This window comes from Arachis stenosperma, chromosome 3 (genome assembly GCF_014773155.1).
Source record: "Arachis stenosperma cultivar V10309 chromosome 3, arast.V10309.gnm1.PFL2, whole genome shotgun sequence".
NCBI classification, from domain to species: domain Eukaryota; kingdom Viridiplantae; phylum Streptophyta; class Magnoliopsida; order Fabales; family Fabaceae; genus Arachis; species Arachis stenosperma.
In genome coordinates, this window is record NC_080379.1 from 132,879 (window position 1) to 153,301 (window position 20,423).

Below are 20,423 nucleotides of genomic sequence, written 5' to 3' on the forward strand. Positions count from 1 at the left end.
TAACTCTTGTGGTTATGGTACCTTGAGTTTCATGGATGCATATTCCGGTTATAACCAGATCCTTATGCATCCATCAGACCAAGAAAAAATAGCTTTTATAACTGCATATGGTAATTATTGTTATAATGTCATGCCTTTTGGTCTTAAGAACGCAGGGGCCACGTATTAGAGATTAATGAATAGGATCTTTGATATACAAATAGGTCGGAATATCGAATTGTACGTGGACGACATGGTTGCCAAAACACAAATTAGAGGTTCTCACGTTACCGACCATGCAAAATTTTTTGGACAGATACGATCATACAACATGAGATTAAACCCTGAAAAGTGCGGCTTTGGTGTTCGGGAGGGCAAGTTCCTTGGGTTCATCCTAACTAGCCGAGGTATGCAAATCCAGACAAGTGTCAAGCGATACTGGATATGCAAAGCCCGAGGATGATAAAAGAGGTCCAGTGTCTGATTGGGAGATTGGCAGCTTTACGGAAAAATATGAATTTTTGATGGGATGAAAACTGTGAAACTGCATTTGCTAGTTTGAAACAAATTCTTTCAAAACCACCAGTTTTACAAAAACCTAAGCTCGGAGAGCCACTTTACTTATACTTATCTAGTACTGACTCAACTCTTAGCTCTGTTCTTGTTACAGAAAATGACAAGGTTCAGCAAGACAACTCCGACCTTATTTTCAGATTCATATTATTAATGTCCGAACAAAGCTGCCACTTAGGCAGGTGCTCGCCAAACCAGAGTTAGCAGGAAGGTTGATCAAGTGGTCGATTGAACTTTTCGAGTTTGATATTCAATATCAACCTCAGGGATCTATCAAATCACAGTACTTGTCAGATTTTGTTGCCGAATTCACTGCCCCAACACCAGATGAAGGAAGCTTCAAATGGATTTTATTTGTCGATGGCGCTTCCAACCCTCAGGGATCAGGAGCGGGCATCCTCCTTGAAAATCAGGAGGGCATAGTGTTGGAACATTCTCTTCATTTCTCATTCAAAGCAAGTAATAATCAGGCCGAATATGATGCCCTCATTGCTGGGCTCAAGTTAGCCATTGATTTACAGATTAATGATATAAAAGGTTTACTGTGATTCCATATTGGTTGTTCAACAAGTTAATCAATGTTTTCAAACAAAGGATCCCATTTTGTTAAAATATCTGGATGTGGTTAAAAACCTTCAAACTAGTTTTTCCAAAATCGAGATTAATCATATCCCTAGGGATCAAAACCATCGCGCAAATATTTTATCAAAGCTAGCCACTACACAATCACATGCTGCAACTCTTTTACAATCAATATTAGATAAACCGAGCATTGATACCGCCAGCATTTTTAATATCAATGATGGAACTAGTTAGAAAAATCCCTACATACATTATCTTCAAGATGAGGTTATTCCAGATGGTGTAACCGATCAGAAAAAATTCAAGCGACATGCCTCTTTGTTTACACTACTAAACAATACTTTGTATAGGCGAGGATACTCTTGACCTCTTTTAAGATGTTTAGACATATCAGAATCCAACCTTATTTTAGCTGAGGCTCATGAGGGCATATGTGGGATTCACACTGGAGCAAGAAGCCTAGCGCAAAAGATACTTCACGCTGGTTTTTATTGGCCGACGTTATGGGATGATTGCCGACAAAAAGTGAAAGCTTGCGATAATTGCCAGAAGCATGCTCCAGTCATCAACATGCCAGCAGAAAACCTCCATCACTCAGACGTAAGCTGGCCATTCAATAAGTGGGGCTTGACATTCTCGAACCTTTCCCCACTGCTCCAGGACAGGTAAAATTTTTTGTTGTGGGAATTTATTATTTCTCTAAATGGGTATAGGCCCAACCTCTAGCAAAAATAACATCCTCCCAAATGATATCATTTGTCTGAAAACACATAATTTGTAGATTTGGTATACCTCGTCATATCATCACTGACAATGGTCGCCAGTTTACCCACCATAAATTTAAGACTTTTTTTGCAAAATTTACAGATTAAGCAACGCTTTTCGTCGGTCGAACACCCACAATCAAATGGATTAGCTGAAGCCGCCAACAAGGTCTTTTTACAGGCTTTGAGGAAAAATCTCGACAATGCTAAAGGCCTCTGGGCCAAGCTTATTCCCAAAATCTTATGGGGATATAACACCACAGTACATTCAACAACTAAGAAAACACCATTTCGTCTGGTGTACAGATCCGAGGCTATGATACCTATCGAGATTTAACAGCACTCGCTGAGGACACAGGCCGAAGACTATGACCAAGCCCAGCTCGCCGAGCTTGAGTTAATCGAGGAAATACGAACCATGGCTTCTGTACGCCACAAAGCATTACAACAGCAAATAGCCCACAGACAAAACCAGAAAGTACATTTCCGATCTTTTGATGTGGGAGATTTGGTGTTAAGAAAAACTGAAGACGCCAGAAAGCCCCCCTTTCATGATAAGCTCGCTGGCATATGGGAGGGGCCTTACAAAGTATATGAGGTTGTCGGTCGAGGAGCTTATCGACTAAAGGCATTAGATGGCACCAAAATGCCTAGCACTTGGAATGTTAATTCTCTAAAGCGCTACTACAATTAATAACAAGAACATGCTAGTACTCTTTTTCCTACCCTGATCTTTATCCCTAAAGGGTTTTTCTCGAGGAGGTTTTAACGAGGCTAGCTCATCTGAGACCTTTTTGTAAAGGTATTACAATAATATTAAATACAATTTGCTATTTTCTAGCATATTTATTATTTCCAATTACTTATGCATAACAGTTATCCTTTAAAACAAGTTTATTCAACTAAATCTATGGCTATCAATCGCCGACAATTTTTCTTACTCGAAACATTATCATTCAGACCACAATTCATCTTCTATAAAATTATACGACACTAAGCTAATTATTGCTTAGAATGCTCAGCATATATCACCAGACCCTCATTAGTCAGGGAACCGATCACTCAATTAGGAATAGATAACGCCTAATTCGATCAAAGCAATTAAACATAAAACGTTCAAAGCACCAATTTTTACACAAGCTAACATATGCTTACTTCAGATCACAGTCTAAAAAGTTCAAAAATCCTAGCAAAAGCCACAAATCCAGACAGTTAACAAAAAACAAAAGAGAAGAACAACAAAACATTCTTCTATAGTTTAATCTGCTAGGTTGTCATCACCCTCTTCAGCTACCTCTTCATCATCTACCAATTGTCCATCACGGATTATCTTACTTGGGTCCATAGTAGAAAAATCACAATCAGGAGCGAAAAATTTTGCTTGTGTAATGGCACGCTCAAAGCCCTCGGCAAAAGCGTCCAAAATATCAGCTTCTCGAGTGCTTTCCACCTTCTTCATTTTCAAAGTAACTTCAATAATTTGGGTGCTCAATTTAGAAGCCTCGTCTTCTTTCTTTTTCAAAGTATCCACATATTTCTCATGAATCCCTTTCATCAGTTTCAGCTCCTCTTCCACAGAGGACAATTTCTTTTCTAATTTGGACAAAGCTGTCTCCTTTATTTCTACCTGCCCCTTTAGGCCAATCACTTCGGTCGTTTTTAGCAGTAGTTTTCTGTATTTTTTCTCCTAACAGCGGCCTCTGCTAGCAAGACAAAAACTTAAAACCTATAATTTCATTTTGTATGAACAGTGAATAATTTTGATCAATTATACTGTATGTGTGAAAATAAATCATCCGTCAAACTGACCTGTAGAAACTGATCAACCCCTACATCACCAACCTCCTCAATTCGTGACATGTCCGATGCAGCTTAGACAACCTCATCGGCAACGACATTGAATGAAAATTTCTTGTCCCAAACTGACGACCCATCTCCCTCATCGTTAAAACTGTGCAATCTCTCCTGTTTGCTAGTAAAGCTCACCAGCTCCCGAAGCTGAATACCTTTCCCTTCTTTATCCAGGTTAATCACGTCTGATTTCCTCTTTTTGAAAACAATTCCCATTTTCCTTGGTGGTGGTTGGTTAACTTCAGCCTCGCCTTCCATCTTGTCAGGATTTGAGGACGATCCCTCAAAATTCTTGGCTTTGAAATGCGCCCTTAGGTTTGATGCTGACACCCCTGAATATTTACCAGCTGCAAATTATAAAAGCATTCATCAGATAAATAAAAATGACTATGATAATCTAATCTATCATACAGTTCTCTCACCAAAATACTCTAAGACAGTCGACTTATCCTCCTCCCATGGAAGTAACTTGGATACAGAAATCAAACCACCCTTATCAACCATCTCCGCAAGAAATGCTATTATACATTCGTTCCGAGGAGTTATAAGCTCGGGACCTAATATATGCTGTTGTTGGCAACACCAGTACATTGAGAATTTCTCTCCCAAATTCTCATACAGATAAAATGGAAAATCTTCATCTACTGGCTTCACCTTCAAGAAAATCTCTTTAAAATCCTTAAAAGAGGATTTGTAGAGTTTAAAAACAGCAAATCTATGAGTACTATTCAAATTAACTCATAGACCTCTCAAAACCCCCTTGGCTTGAAAAAGTGAAAAGAAAAGCTCTAGTTCAGGTTCAATTTCCAGAAATTGCGTTAAAACATGAAAACATTTAAAAAATGCCCAACCATTAGGACGCAGCTGGGAAGGTGCGCAGTTCATTTGTTTTAAAACATCACATTCAAAATCTGTGAATGGTAACCTCACATGGAGTTCTTCAAGTACACAACTATACATAAAAAAACTTTCAAAATCCTTTTTTCTATGAAAAACTCGATCAGACCGGTTGCATGGCAGTAATTCCAGACGAAAACCAGGCTTCACCACCCTACTCGTATTTACTTTACTAACGCTCTCTTTATCAACAAAGAGGGAAGCCTGTATTTTCACATCACCATCAACCCAGTCATAGGAGTTATCATCTTTGATCTTAGGCAAAGCTTTCCCCTTTTTCTCACCCATCTTTCAAAAAACTAAAACAAACAATGGAGGATAAAAAGTCAAAGGGGAAGGGTATTCACTAGCCTCTTTTACTCATTTTTTTCTTGAGCTTCCGGAACGACATTGGTTAAAGCAGAAAGCGTGTTTCCAAGTTTTTCAAAACCCAAAATAACTCTAGCCATTCATTTAATAAATTGTTCAGTTCCATAATTAATCACAAACCATTCAATGAGCCACATCATCAACGGTTGGGAAGCCGCTTTGGAACTTGCACCCACATTAAAGATTTTTTGTTTCCAAGATAACTTCTGTCTTTAAGTCTTTTCAGGTGCCAACAAAAAATAAACGTTGAGCCATGTTGATGTGGAGGCTCCCCTTGCCGAGCTATAACTCGGCCAAAAGCTTAAAAGCTCAACCTGCCTCATCGAGACCAGGCTGAGCTTGGGGGTTGTGATACGACCAGTACACGTCAGTTACACGATTATAGCTTGGCAATGTAACCGAAGATTTAAACACAATCATAACTGACCCCTTGTTCCGTAACATCAGATAAGCCATTAACTCCTCTGACAGACGTTATTATTCGGCTAAAACAGTTATCCTCATCTTCCAGACTATAAAGGACAGACCGAAAAGGTCTCCGAAGTATGTGTAATATTCTTAAAACATAACTTCACTAAAATATCTACTTACTTGAGCGTCGGAGTGCCTTTTGCAGGTCCCCACTCCGCCGTTTTGCTTATCACCGACATATATCGCACCTCGGCTAAGAAGTTCGCCGACTTCTACAGGAGACGAGTTATACATTGGAACATCAAGGCAAAAACAAATATGTTTTAGGATTTAGAAAGTTTGTTAGATTAAAATAAATTATTTTGGCAGATACTTCAAGTTAGATGATCATAAATTTTGCTAGATTTGAATAATTTCTGGTTAGATTATAATATTTTAGTAATATAGTTTACTTATTTCAATAATATGCTCCTATCATTCATTAGGGAGGTTAGGTTTGATTATGCTACATAATTTAAGAATCTTGTCTTTGACAATTCTCGTATATGATATATCTGTATTTGTTGAGTGGTGAAAATTTGAGACTCATACTTTTCACTTACCGTGCAGTGAATATACTATATCATACCACAAGAATGACATGTCATCTCGATAACAAATAGGTGTAAGGTCTCCCAAAGTTACGTTTATGCAAATAAAAAATTACTAACATCTGAAATACTCATAAAAACAAAATACCAACATCTAAAATAATTTATCATGAAGTAAAAGCTCTAAAACACATGCTGGAAACATTTTGTATAAATTCTACAAATAATTGATGAGAATTATTTATATTGACAATGATATTTTAGCTGACCAGATTCTACATCTATATATGCTGTATTTTTTTTAATTCTATAATTCTTTACTGCAATATGAACAATTTTTTTACTCCCAAATATGTGGCAACATAGAATTTGACACCACCATTTATATTATAATCATCACAACATTTAATGTTAAAAAAATCATCATCATCCATTACATCAAGATTTACAGTGTGATAATGACTAAAAACAGTTTGATACATCTGAAATTGACAAATGTGTTAATAGTAGAAATCAAACTCTCTCACCAATTAAGATCTTTGCATAAACCAAGATTCTAAAAACTAAATCGATTATCAAACCGTTTTAGCTATTTGTTTATTAATTTATAGGTTCAATCGGTTCGATCGTGATTGAACCAAAAAATCGTTTTATAATAAAATAATAAATAAAATATAAATAAACACACTAAAACATAATTATAGTCTAATATAAATTTTAAAATATCATCCAAATTAAAAATACTACATAAACCATCTTCTCTCTAGTTTACTTTGTCCTTCACATAAGCATTGTGACCAATATTAGAAGTAGATGTTTACAAATATCATGAAATCCTAGAGCTATATTTCTTCACCGGTTCAACTCTGATTTTTGAAATCTCCGATTTTATTATTTATCCGAGCTGTATTTTTTCATGGTGAACCGGTTTAATTAGCCGGTCCAAACCAATTTTCAAAAACTTGGCACAAACTCATCAGAAACATCACTGTTGCTAAATGATTCACTTGCAGCAACATAATCTTCATCCGAATAAAGTTTTTCGTCTACATATTCAACCGATGCTGCGTACTATAATATAGGAGTGGTTAGTAATATAAGATGTAGAAAATCTATCTCAGCCTCTAATATTGCGAATCTTAGGATACAACTCCATCACTTGTTAAGTCATAAATCTTTCTATGTAGTATGTACATCAAACATTATTCGCATATGTTCATTGCATCTAATCTAAAATATGTGATAATAGAATTGTTGGTTCTTAGCTTCTAATACCAACAAAACTCTGTATCCAATATTGTCAATCTCCTTAAGACCAATTGTTCATGTATTCATCAATTAAAAAATTTTCAAAATAGCCAAAAAGTTCACACAGCATGTGCGTATAAATACAGGAGAAATACATCCAAATACATCTCCATATTCACCATTTCTTATGCCACTATTTGGATAAACACTAAAAAAAATAAGCTCACCCATCACCACTAGTCATTTGTAAGTAAAGCTAAGAATAAGAGAAGAGTTTGAATCGATTAATTATTTCATTATTTGTAATAGTGCGCAGGGAATGCGTTTCCTAATATAAATGAAAAACAAAAACTTTTGAATACTATAATATCTTTTACAGAATACTCGAGAAAAAAAAATTATATATCCTAAATTGTAAATGAATTTTTTTTTTGTGAAATACACATATCATATTTGTAAACAAGATTTTTTTAATTAATTTATTATACATATATTTTTACAATATATATATTACTCGCATTATAAATTAGGTATATAATAATTCACAAAAAATGTAAATATTTTTGAGATTATATATATTTTTTATAAATAAAATATTTATTTTATTTTGAAATTCTTAAGTCTTTAATTTTAAAAAAATAAGGAAGAGCATTATTAAAATTTAAAAGACAAAAACACATCTCCGTTCTTTCTACTTTCTACTTCATCATCCTCTCCGATAAAACAATCCAATCTATGGACAAAAAGGTCAAGTGGAGCTGGACCTCCGCGCTTATCGGAGCGGCATCAGCGGTGGCAGCCATGGCGGTGCTCTCAGCGAAGCCCAAGGACCCCACCTTCCACCTTATCTCCATCAACTTCACATCTTTCAAGCTCAACCTTCCAACCATCCTCGATGCAGAACTAGTCCTCACCGTCCATGTCACCAACCCCAACATCGCACCCATTCACTACTCCTCCACCGCCATGTCCATATTCTACAAGGGATCCCTCCTCGGCTCCGCCGCTGTAGCTGCCGGCTCCCAGCCCCCACGCTCCTGCCAGCTCCTCCGCCTCCCTGCGCGCCTCCGCGGCCTGGAGCTCGCCCAGCACGCCAAGTGCTTCGTCGCTGACGTGGCCAGGCGCGAGATGGTGCTTGACGCCGCCGTGGATATCAGCGGCACCGCCAGGGTGCTTTGGTGGGACCACAATTTTAAGGTGCACGTTGACAGCCACGTTACTGTCGATCCTGTGTTCCTTGATGTCATTGATCAGGAAAATACTTCGGAACTTGAACTTTTTGCCGCTTAATTAGTGAAACTGAATAATGAACCAGTAATCAGTGATGGAATTTGGGAATGTACTCTAAACAATGGAGAGGAAAATGGTTATTTTTGGGAATTGGTGATAATCAAAGCTTTCAATCGTTTTATTTTTTCTTCCATTTTAGTTTTTTTTTTAATTCACTTTAGCCTAATTTGATATTAATTCTTCTTTTCGTTCAATATCAACTAGTTCCAACTCTAGTTTTAACTGTGTGAATGTGATAAATAAGATTGTTGTTGTCTTGTTGAAGGCGTTGTGACCTGCGAGTGCAGCAAAGTATACAAGAGAGAGAGAAAATGGAACAATTGAAAACTTGGTAAATTTAATAGGGTTGGGGGTTGCCATGTATAGTTGTATACAGTATAATTGTGTAACATTGGCATTAGTGCAGAGAAGCAAACTGTAGCGTTTTTAGCTTTGATTAAAGTTTTAAACTCTTGAACTGGTTTTTAAAATCGAATCAGTGTAAAACAACTAGTGAGGGTACAATAAAGTGACAAACCACTAAACTGGGTTCATACAAACGAAAAGAGTAGAGTGATAAATAACCAAATCGCCCCGTGCATTGGGCCTATCTTCGATCTTTCTCCTCTAGCCAAACAGATCAAGCGATTTCGGTCGGTGATATTTTTTTTCTATAATTCAGAAATACACAAAATTGGGTTATTCTTGGGCATTTCATCAAATTCAAACCTATATTAAAATTGCACCGTAAGGTCACACAGGTTTAACGGCAATATGTTTGTCTAGTTAGAAGATGCATCGAGTTCAAATTCTAGCTATAACTAAAAAATTGATGTATAGAACCAATTAAAAAAAAAGTGTGTATGTAAGGGTGTAATTTGACCAAAAAACAAAAAATCCATATTAAAATTTAAAAATGTGAATGTGATGTTATGAAATTAGAAATATTGAAGGATAAGATTGGTTTAGATTAACTAAATTGGGTTGGTTTAGTAGTTAACTTACTAGTCTGCTTAAACAAGTGTTGGGGGTTTGAATTCTGCTTTGTGCATGCAGCAACCATTGACCAGCGACAAACCCTTAAATGGAGCTCAGTAATGCGACAGATTAGTCTTTAACCTGTTGGATTCTCATGGATTGAGAGATACCGTGAGAAACAAAAAAAAATTGGTTTAGATTTGGAATAAAATAAAAATTAAATTGATTAAATTTGAAAGGTTTAAATTGGTATAATTTTAAGATTATTTATAAGTAAATTCTAACCAATTAAATTCGAAATATGTTGGTTCGATAATTGAGTATCCAATTAAAAATAAAATTCATACAAAAATTGAAAAATAATAATAATAAAAGATACTATATCATCAATTTAAATTTAAATAATTATCATAATTTAAAAAACTTTTTTAAGTTAAAAAATAAAGATGTATATATTTTATTAAAATTTATTTATTTTTAAATTAATATTAAACTAATGGAATAATTAGATTAGTTCACATTTTTCGATCCTAAAATTAATATCCAATTTAATTAAGATTGTATTTAATCGGATATGATCCGATTTCGCCTAATTACCTATCAAATCCAAAATCAATATAATAAAATTTTGAACAGATAATCAAGTTACGGTTACAAGTGAACCCCAAATTGAAGCATTTATTTGTTGAATACTGGAATGAAACATCGGAAGTTCCTAAACGGCACCGTATTTATACCCTCAAGTCTTAACCTGTACTCCTGTTCCAATAGCAATTGCCAACAGCAACTACTCACGCCTTTGTTCCAACTGCCAAATTTTTCTCGAGACTGAGGTAACTTGCTACTCTTCCCTGAACTCATTCCTTCTTCATTCTCATTCTCATTGAAAAGCATTTCGATTCATTTTCATTCCATTTCGGATCCATAGGATATTTGAGTTGTCACGAATCTTCCTCTTAACATGTTTCCCAAGAAATGCAATGCTAAATTTAGGGTTCACGTTTTTCGTATCTTTCATTCATTGATTCAATCATCGAATTTCACTTTCTTAAGTAGCTCATATTCTTATCGGAATTTCTTCTTCGTTTAGATCATTCTTTACATGTACGACGCTTCGAATTTGTCTAGGCTATTCTTGTTAATTCATCCTTAAAATACGAAATGGTAATACCTGCAGCAGGATATTTATGCTAATTCATGAGTGAGGATTATTCCGAATATATAACCACAAGGGAAATCTAAAATATGTGGAAAAAGAAAAAGAGATTTTCATATATGTAGGTTAGTTCTACACTTTTAGAGCTTTTTCGGGTTACATAATTAGTATGAAACCTTTTAAGACTTGAGATTTTTCCCTATCTACTTCTTTGTGTTTGCCTACTCGTTGTTTTATCAAGCCTTTGAAACTATTGGCCTTTTCGTAGCTGAAATGTTTGGCGTATGGAGTATAGAACTTTGGTTTCTTGACTCTGTTAAATGCTGTAACTCTTGTATGTATAACAAGTAAGCTTGCTATTTGTTTTCTGATTTGCAGAGATTGGGACTTGAAAAAAACTAACTGCTATGGCAATGCGGGTGGCTGCAAGAAATGCATCTAGAAGGCTATTTAGCAGCGGCTCTGGAAAAATACTCAGTGAGGAGGAGAAGGCCGCTGAAAATGCATACTTTAAGGTAACTTGAGAAGCTGCTATAGCATAGTGTGCTGCTCAATTGTTTTAATTTTTTCCTGCTAGGGACTGCCAAATTTGTTTGAAGATGCTGTTATAAATTTGATAAAATAGGAAGTTTTAAGGACATGTGATGATCAGTTATGCTGGCGAAGCCCTTCTTTGCAGTGTTGAAGAATGTTAACTTGAAGTAATATTTTCCTTTAATAACAATCAAAATTCAATTGTTTTAAATTTTCTTTGATTAATTTTTTGTAATCATTTATATAATTCATCCAGAAGGGAGCCTTGGAGCAACGGTTGAGTTGTCTCTATGTGACCTCAAGGTCACGGGTTCAAGATGTGAAAATAGCCACTAATGTAATTATCAAGTTGGGACACGTACATTACATCCTTTGGGTGCGACTTGGACCTTGCGTTAACGTGGGTTACTTGTGCATTGGGCTGTCCTTTTTTTATATTTATATAATTCATTCAGATTGGCAGGGACATACAATGTTGTCTGTGTTCTAACAAAATGATGTGATTTATATTTTCACTTGTGTGCTTAGATAATCTTCAGTTTTAGTTTAGCACTCACCTGAAAACAGATTATTGTTCAGGATCTTCAAGTACTCATTGTCATAAATATAAAAGTAGAAGCCTCATCCATATTTTTTCTTTCTTGTCCACTCAATTACTGCAGAGAAAGATGCGAGCTGCTAGCTCTCATAAGTAGAGTTTGTATTAGTTGGTTTATGTTTTTTCTTGTTGATAGCATATGTGTAGTGTGCTTACTTATTTTAATAATTCAGAAAGCTGAGCAAGAGAAGTTGGAGAAGCTTGCTCGCAAGGTATGTCCTCAAATTCTGCACTCTTGTTTTTCTTTTTTCTGTTAAAATCTCAGTAAAGTACATTATAAGCTTGTTGAAAATATTTAGCAAAATTAAATGGATTTTTATTTATTGCCTTAGGTCCTCGACTCAGTTTTCTGCTTCTAGTTTGCTGACGTTGGATATATAATGTATCTGTTTCATTTAAAAGTGTACACTGCTTATACACAAATAGTTAATGTGCTCTGCAGCCCATTTGATATCCAAAAAAGAAATATGATCATTGTAGACTCTGATTATATTACAAGTAGATTTACCATTCACCTTTTCTTTTAGTGGTGTTTGATTTCAAGAGGACAAAGGTTGCAGTATCAGTGTTGGCTGACTGACTTGCCAAGTTGAAACGGGTTGATGTTGGAACAATCCCATAATTGATCTACTCATCCAGTGTCTTGTATTCGATGCACCAGAATGTATACTTAAGATAATTTAGATTAATGCACATAGACAGGCCCTTAATAATTAAGCCATAATTCCATATAATCATTTTGCTATGAGAATGATTTTCAGTCATGCTGCTTCCTTTCCCCTTTTCTTGTCAATTAATATTTGTGCCTTGTACTTTTAAAGCTTAAAACTTAAGGTGAAAGTTGATTCCATTTAATTCTGCCCATGGCTGTGTCTCTGAACAAGTGAAGGACATGCAATTTTGGTTACTCAGCCACTTCCTGTTTGTACCATGCATTGTGTTATTTTCTATTTCTGTATCTTGCTTGCTAGCAACTTCTTTCCATTTGAGTATAAAATTTATGTTTCAGTATGAGCTTCAAACTTAGTAGTAAACTTTCTATTCTAATGAAGGGACCTCAATCAGAAGCCAAGCCAGCCACAGGCTCAGGGGGTTCAGTACCTGATGCCAAGCCCAGTGGCTCAGCACATACAGATGCATCAGCTGAAAAGGTTTCAACTGACAAGTACCGGAATTATGCAGTTGTGGCAGGTACAATAACATTTCTTAGTGGTTTGGGTTGGTACCTCAAGGGCACTGCAAAAAAGCCAGAGGTGCAGGATTGAAGATTTCAATGGTGTATGTTCTGATTTTGGTTTTGGACCTTCCGGTTGCAGCAGTTGCACAGAAATAAATGACCAAACACAGTTTTTGTTGCATCATACAATTACCATTGTGTTTTTTTATTTCTTCTGATGTTTCATTGTAATCCCTATATGCTTGATTCTATTAGCATGAGGAACATCGAAATTGATTCTCATAGTTTTTCAAATGTCATGCGGTTAATCATTTTCTTTGCCGTCGTTGGCATGTTGAGATTGTGATCCAAAAGTATGTGATATATATTAAACTGATGCTTCTAGCTAGTTGCTCAAATGGAGCGAGAGGGAGGTCGAATTATGAGATAATTGCGATAACATATGAAGACTGTGTAGTCAAGTTAGTTAATAGGTTAGTTAGACTACATGTTATCAATCTGTGTTTCTCTTAGTGAAATGCAAAAATAAAACAAAATAAAATAATTGAAAGCATTTTGTGTCTTGTGTAACATCACCAAACACATTAAACAAAGTTTTTTCTTTTATGATATAAAATATATTTTTTTATCAATTATTTTTTATAAAAAATAGAATATATATATACTTTAAATAAATATTCCTGGGACCTCAACTTTGGTAGGTGAAGAGGAAGTTTTGCTAAATCCAATTGTGTCATGGATGGTGTATGGATGCAATAGTCTGAAGAACAGGCAACTTGCAGTAGGTATCTCAGTAGTGACATCACACCCTTTCTATGTATGTATCTATAACACCACACCTATTACTATGATAATATATATTTAGAATCACTGAGAAACCAATAAACAGCAGAATCACTCTGCCCCTATGCTCTTTAGTCGCTATATATTTAGGCAAATTATTGCATTCGTCCTAAAATATTTGGATAGGATGCATGGGATGCCTTTCATCCTCCATTCATGTATTATTGTATTTATAAGAGAAAAGCTCAAGAACAAAATTTATTATTTTTTACTAGTATTTTTAGTTATTAATTTAATATTTTTTATTTAACAGTCTAATAACATATTTTTAATTTATATTTTTGAATATTATTTGTTTTTTTTCTCTAACATTCCGCTATCTATAAATTAATGAAATAGGATTTATTTATTATTATAATTATTATTAAATATACAATTGTTTCTCTTTCCAGAGAGCATTTGGCCATGTCATCAAATTTGATAAAAAGAAATGCAATTATATTTAAATACATTAATAATAGAGCAAATTTTTCATAAATGATATTACATTCATTCTATTCCTATCGGATTAGGTTTTTTTTGGGATGATTATAAAAATAATTGAGTAATCTAGATTTCCTATAAAACAGATATGATGACTATAATATTAAGTAAAAAGAGAAATTCATATATCATTTATCTAGTAACTTAAATATGTGATAATAAATAATATTTTTTTAGTCTCTCCATACTCATCTAAGAGATTATGAGTTGGAATCTTTATCTTAAGTAATAATAATAATAATAATAATAATAATAATAATAATATTTTTTTAGTTAACAATCAACTACCAATAATAAAATAAATGATAATGATGAAAATAAAAAAAGATATAAAATTTGGGTTTAACAACAAGCGCCCATATTAAATATACAAAGCTGCAAATGATGTTTTTTAGAGAATATAATTATTTATGTATTTAATATCATTGATATTTCAATTTTTATTTTAGTATAAAACTTTTTTGTATATACATTCTTAACAAATACCCTAACAAAACAAAAAAAGTTTAACTTTTGCATTGAAACTTTAAAATGGCATCAATTTAAAATATGATTAATTACTCATATTTTAAATGTTTTTAAAACATTTCTTAATTATTTTTAAAACATCATGAAAATTATTTAACATCTTGAAAAATATTTTTAAAAGTTAAAACACTTCTTAAAGTAATCATATTTTAAAACAGATTTTAAATATAGATCTAGTTGATTTACCTAATACCCCTGATTCGCTGGCCTGTCTTCGGTCTTCACGAATTATTTCATTCCTAATGTCAAAAGAATAATAATCCGGCAGTTTTCAAGTTGCGGCGGCACAAACATTGGTGTTTGTGAGAATCAGTGAGTGGGGCACTCGAATCTAGGGTTCGTTAACCGTTTTTCCATTCTCGTTACTTGTCTAATTAAAGCTACAATTTTGCTTCCTTTTTTGGGGGGGATCCATAACCGATAGTATTTTGCTTTCATTTAGCTTCATTTCAGCTCCTCCAATTTGGATCCTATAGCTTCATTCTTCTCCCCCCATACAGGTTTTCTCTCTCTCTCTCTCTCTCTCTGTTCTCGTGCGCGCGTACACGGATTAATTGAACTGGTTAATTTATTTTGTCCTATTTCTTTTTTAGGTTTTCTGAAATTTATTATGTAATTTAAGGTAGTAGAAGAGTACAACTGTGACACCATCATTATCTCAGAACTTGTATGTAAATTTGTGGCAGGAACGTGCACAGATTAGTAAGACTGCTATGTGCTATTATTTTTACTGAGATTGGGATTGGAACACTTGTGTAGGCTTCGTGATTCTCCTTCTGTTCTGCTATCTCATCCCCTTTAATGCCTGATTTGACTCGTAATATGTAATCAAACTTGTTGGACTCTCGCTACTTGTAAACATAGTTTGTTCTGCTTTCATGCCTGCAATTCTGGATTTTTCTTGAGGGGCTTTGCTTCATTTGACTTTATGTTATACAAGGGCCTTGAGCTCATCCACTATCCCTTTTAAACCTGTACCCATTTGGGTTACAGATTCAATTCTGTTCCACCACCTTTGTTGTTTCATTTTGCAAGTCTTATTTCATTTATTGTACTTGCCTGTCAATGCTGCTAAATTATGTTGTCGTTGTCCCTTTGGTAAAAGTCTTTCACATTGCGGCCTGCTAATTCTTATTCTCATTGCATGGGTTTCCTTCTGAGATTCATTCGCCACAACTCGTTTTTGGTCTTTCATTTTGTTTCCTCCATTCGATATGTGCATACTTCTTCCCAGGAATTCTTTTGGCCTCTATGCCTTCTTCACAGTTGCCTCACAAGCTTGTTTACTTAGTTTCATAAGATGCCACGGGGAAAGGCAAATTCTTCATCAGTTGCTAAGCCATCCGAGCCTGAAAATCCAGCTGAATCTGATGAAAAGATCGATTTTGATGATGCAAATGATGCTGAGGAAACAATGGAAGAAGAAATTGAATATGAAGAAGTAGAAGAAGAAGAGGAAGTGGAAGAAATAGAAGAGGTGGAAGAAGAGGAAGAGGATCCGGAGGAGGTTGAGGTGGTGGAGGAGGAAGAGGAGGAAGAGGATCCGGAGGAGGTTGAGGTGGTGGAGGAGGAAGAGGAGGAAGAGGATCCGGAGGAGGTGGAAGAGGTTGAAGAAATGGAAGAAGATAATAGCATGCAAAACAGTAGCAAGGCAGAAGATAAGGATGAGAAGAAAAAGCATGCTGATCTTCTATCTCTTCCTCCTCATGGGTCTGAAGTATATATTGGTGATATTCCACTTGATGCCTCGACTGAGGATTTGAAAGCATTTTGTGAGTCTATTGGGGAAGTTGCAGAGGTAAGCCTGTGATATCTTTTTTTTTTTTTTTTTTATATATATGGATACAAATATACAGTATCACCTGGTAACTTTAGGATTGGTGAGAACAGGTTCGTGTAATGAAAGGAAAAGATTCTTCTGAGAATAAGGGATTTGGTTTTGTGACATTTAAAAGTGTGGAATTGGCTTCTAAAACCATCAAGGAGCTGAACAGTAAAGCATTTAAGGTAATATTATATTTTTAAATCAGTATGAACTATATACTATGCAATTTCTCCTCATAACTAATGCAGAAAATTATGTTCGTTTAATGCAATTTTGTGATTTCAATGCCTGAGTATACCAAAGATGAATTTCTCAGGGTAGAAAAATAAAATGTTCAACAGCTCAAGCAAAACACCGTCTTTTTATTGGCAATGTTCCCAGAAACTGGGGTGATGAAGATCTCAGGAAGGTTGTATCTGATGTTGCACCTGGAGTTACTGGTTTAGAACTAGTCAAGGTATATATTATGTTGTTGTGTTAGAGGTATGCCTATATCATCATAAAGTTTTTTAGTTTTTTAGTTTTTTTTTTTAAGTTTAATTACTTTGCTAGTCTTAATAGTTTCAGACTCCAATTTTTAATTAGGTCTTTATAGTTTAAAAGTTTGTAATTGAGTCTCTATATTAGATAAAAAATTTTAATTAGGTCTTTTCAAACTTTTTTTTTTGTTAGAAAATACAAATTCTTTTTGGAATATTTTTGTGTGTGTGTTTGATATAGAATGAACTGTGAAATATTCTAAAAGCAAATATTTAAGATTATTATTTTTCTTATGAAAAAAAAAACACGGTAGGGACTTAATTACAAATTTTTATCTAATATAGGGACCTGATTACAAACTTTTAAACTATAACGATCCAATTAAAAATTTAGTGAAACTATAGGGACTAACAAAGTAATTAACCTTTTAAAAATCACAGGTTTCCTAAACTTCATTTGTTGCATCGCAGCTGCAGAACATAAAGCCAATATTTTGGTTTTCTTTTTAACATTTGTTTACTTTTGGTTCAATTTTCATTTCAGGATATGAAGAACACTAAAAATAACCGTGGATTTGCTTTTATTGACTATTATAATCATGCATGTGCTGAATATTCAAGGCAAAAGATGATGAGCTCAACATTTAAGCTAGGTGACAATGCTCCAACGGTGAGCTGGGCTCACCCTAAAAATGCTGATTCCTCTGCTTCATCTCAGGTCTGGACTCTTATAACTTTTGTGTTTTTACACTCAAGTGATAGTTATGGTTACTTTGACGAGAACCAAAGAGTACAAAAAACAGACGAGAAGGGAAAGAATAATGTAACAATGCTTTTCAATCCCTGAGCATATACATTAGGGGCCATTTACCTTGTATCACTCACAATTCCTTCCATGCACTCACTACAGGATAACTCAGCAGCTAGGAAACAACAGGCATTTCCTGTTTATTCTAATTTCATTTCCCTGATTCTCCTCATCTTTCTCTCTCACTCCTTGAAATTTTTTCATTTAGATAACTTTCGTAACTTGTAGTTGGTTTCTATCATATTTTAACAGTTTAATCCTCTACCCAGTGCTCAATACAAATTGCATTTAGTGAGATCTTAAGCATATATGAACAGGTGAGGGCAGTATATGTGAAGAACTTGCCTAGGAATGTAACTCAGGAGCAGATGAAGAAGCTTTTTGAACACCATGGGAAGATCACAAAGGTGGTTCTTCCACCACCAAAGTCTGGGCAGGAAAAGAATAGAATAGGTTTTGTACATTTTGCAGAGAGGTCAAGTGCTATGAAAGCACTAAAAAACACTGAAAGATATGAATTAGAAGGTGACATACGCATCAATTTTTCCCATTTTCCTAACTATTTATGTGAGGTTGTAAACACTGGCCAATATTAAATAAGTTTTTGTAAATATCAGGTCAAATTTTGAACTGCTCTCTAGCAAAGCCACAGGCTGATCAAAAGTCTGGAGGATCAAACTTGCAGAAGCCAGGATTGCTTCCAAGCTATTCCCCACATATTGGTTACGGTTTGGTTGGTGCCCTTGGCGCGGGATATGGTTCCCCAGGTTTTGCACAGATGGTGTGTGCATGTTTGTTATCATTATATTATTAACTCTTCTCCAAACAGGAAGTTACCCTCTGCTAACTTAGAAAGAATCTAAAGCTTATTGCATTGCCTACCTCTTTTGCATGTTCCGATATATTTTAAACATCAAAAGGAATAATTTATATCAGACCCACAAGTTTATTCCTTATATGTCTTTGACTTGTTACAACATTCAAATCAATTCGTCTTGATGACTGGGGTTCATCTTTTGCAGCCCTCAATGTATGGAAGGGGTGCTCCTGCTGAAATTTCCATGATGCCTATGCTTCTGGCCGACGGTCGGATTGGATATGTCTTGTAAGTGAAAAGCCAACTGTTGCTTGATATGTATATTACCTGCATGACATGTTACCTTAATGTAAAACATTTGGTAGATTGGCATTTAAACTTTACAATGATGCTTTATATCAATAATTAGAGCAAATATTTCCTGAAAGATTCTAACATTTTAGTCATTAAAAGATTAAATGTATCCACTCTAATCATTAAAAGATATTCATTGGACACATTAATTAACCCCTTAACGTGAAAATTGGATGCACATTGCTATTCAAAAGATAAATGTATGAAAGGCTAACTATTTGAATAACTAAATATTATTATGTTAAAAATTGACTTTCAGGGACTAATTTGCCTGGGGTCTAAAGCAATTTTGTTTCCTTTTTCAGGCAACAACCAGGTCAGGGAGTGCACTCACGAACACCACCCTTCTTTCAGAGAGGTGGCTGGGGTGGTGGTGGTGGGAGTAGCAGCAGGAATGCTAGCAGTTCAAGTAAAGGAAGGCACAATAATAATAGTAGCCAGGGGCATAGATACCGCCCATATTAGTTGGTCTTTTAAATGTGTATTCTCCTTCGTACCTTAAGAATTTCGTTCAAATTTAGTGAAGTTTGTTAAGCAATTTTTTTATAATTGAATAGTTTATCCTGTAGATTCAATCTTACTTATCATGTTAGGCCGTTTAGAACCTGAATTGGAAGTTTTATTATGTTAAATAATCTAAGGAAGATAATTTTAGAATATAAAATACACAAGCCTACACATGTAGAATATTGGAAGCGTAAAATGTAAATCATCTAGAGCTACAACTGAAGGCTATATAAGTAAAAAATGGAATGATATTTGCATAATTGTTTACGGCAAGCATTTAATGTGTTCAATTTATATAGTCTTGGCATTACAATTATACACCGTCAACAAATAGAAATCTAGGAATGTGCCAAATCATGTTGAGTGACTTTGTATTATTATGATATCAGTCATGATTTGGTAAATCCTTTAATTTCTAATGATTGGTGTACAAAAATTAATTTAAGGTTAAACTACTATAAATACGTCTGAATTATTTTTTCGCTAACAAAAATACTTTCAAATTTTGTTATTAATAAAAATATTCTCAAATTATTTAAAAACGTGACAACTATAAATCTGTGAACTGAAATATTCTTCATCAATGGGAAAAAAAGTGGCAAACAGAACTTCTTATATGAAAAGTCAAAAGTGAAATTCTAGCATTGGTAAATGAGTCACGTTACGTTTTTTCTATTAACAGATCACAATTAGGTTTTGTCAACGCAAAGATAATTCAAATACATTATTAGTATTTTACCCTTTACTTAATGAATCCTATTTCATAATCCACATACACGATGAATATGTACTACCTCTATGGT

The 20,423-nt window shown here is 34.6% G+C and overlaps 3 protein-coding genes across 7 annotated transcripts; all 3 read left to right on the forward strand.

Annotated features, from left to right (window-relative positions):
- Positions 1-4,957: 4,957 nt before the first annotated feature.
- LOC130968913 (uncharacterized) lies at positions 4,958-8,711 on the forward strand. The gene is made up of 3 exons (XM_057894416.1): positions 4,958-4,985; positions 5,632-5,746; positions 7,933-8,711. The coding sequence occupies exons 1-3, from the start codon at positions 4,958-4,960 to the stop codon at positions 8,552-8,554; spliced, it is 765 nt and encodes a 254-aa protein (XP_057750399.1). The 3' UTR covers positions 8,555-8,711.
- Positions 8,712-10,167: 1,456 nt separating this feature from the next.
- Positions 10,168-13,289, forward strand: LOC130967400 (uncharacterized protein At2g27730, mitochondrial). The gene is made up of 4 exons (XM_057892236.1): positions 10,168-10,344; positions 11,046-11,182; positions 11,973-12,011; positions 12,852-13,289. Exons 2-4 carry the CDS (start codon positions 11,075-11,077, stop codon positions 13,062-13,064), a joined length of 360 nt encoding a protein of 119 aa, XP_057748219.1. The 5' UTR covers positions 10,168-10,344; positions 11,046-11,074; the 3' UTR covers positions 13,065-13,289.
- Positions 13,290-15,003: 1,714 nt separating this feature from the next.
- On the forward strand, positions 15,004-19,681 carry LOC130969445 (heterogeneous nuclear ribonucleoprotein Q-like). 5 transcript variants are annotated; one of them, XM_057895172.1, is made up of 11 exons: positions 15,038-15,166; positions 15,273-15,330; positions 15,517-15,532; positions 16,122-16,628; positions 16,721-16,837; positions 16,972-17,112; positions 17,679-17,852; positions 18,260-18,467; positions 18,560-18,723; positions 18,965-19,047; positions 19,419-19,681. In XM_057895172.1, exons 4-11 carry the CDS (start codon positions 16,131-16,133, stop codon positions 19,576-19,578), a joined length of 1,545 nt encoding a protein of 514 aa, XP_057751155.1. In that variant the 5' UTR covers positions 15,038-15,166; positions 15,273-15,330; positions 15,517-15,532; positions 16,122-16,130; the 3' UTR covers positions 19,579-19,681. The 5 variants fall into 5 exon arrangements, with proteins under 5 accessions (XP_057751152.1, XP_057751151.1, XP_057751155.1 ...); XM_057895169.1 differs by lacking the exon at positions 15,517-15,532 and having other exon boundaries at positions 15,004-15,166; positions 16,065-16,628; XM_057895168.1 differs by having other exon boundaries at positions 15,024-15,166; positions 15,453-16,628.
- Positions 19,682-20,423: the final 742 nt, after the last annotated feature.

Coding starts and splice junctions, on each gene's coding strand:
- LOC130969445 (XM_057895169.1), top strand. CDS start 16,131: ATGCCACGGGGAAAGGCAAATTCTTCATCAGTTGCTAAGCCATCCGAG. Junction 17,853..18,259: donor ATTCCTCTGCTTCATCTCAG/GTCTGGACTCTT, acceptor ATATATGAACAG/GTGAGGGCAGTATATGTGAA. Junction 18,724..18,964: donor CCCCAGGTTTTGCACAGATG/GTGTGTGCATGT, acceptor CATCTTTTGCAG/CCCTCAATGTATGGAAGGGG.
- LOC130967400 (XM_057892236.1), top strand. CDS start 11,075: ATGGCAATGCGGGTGGCTGCAAGAAATGCATCTAGAAGGCTATTTAGC. Junction 11,183..11,972: donor CTGAAAATGCATACTTTAAG/GTAACTTGAGAA, acceptor TTAATAATTCAG/AAAGCTGAGCAAGAGAAGTT. Junction 12,012..12,851: donor TGGAGAAGCTTGCTCGCAAG/GTATGTCCTCAA, acceptor ATTCTAATGAAG/GGACCTCAATCAGAAGCCAA.
- LOC130968913 (XM_057894416.1), top strand. CDS start 4,958: ATGGAGGATAAAAAGTCAAAGGGGAAGG. Junction 4,986..5,631: donor TAAAAAGTCAAAGGGGAAGG/GTATTCACTAGC, acceptor TGCCTTTTGCAG/GTCCCCACTCCGCCGTTTTG. Junction 5,747..7,932: donor ATCAAGGCAAAAACAAATAT/GTTTTAGGATTT, acceptor AAAATTTAAAAG/ACAAAAACACATCTCCGTTC.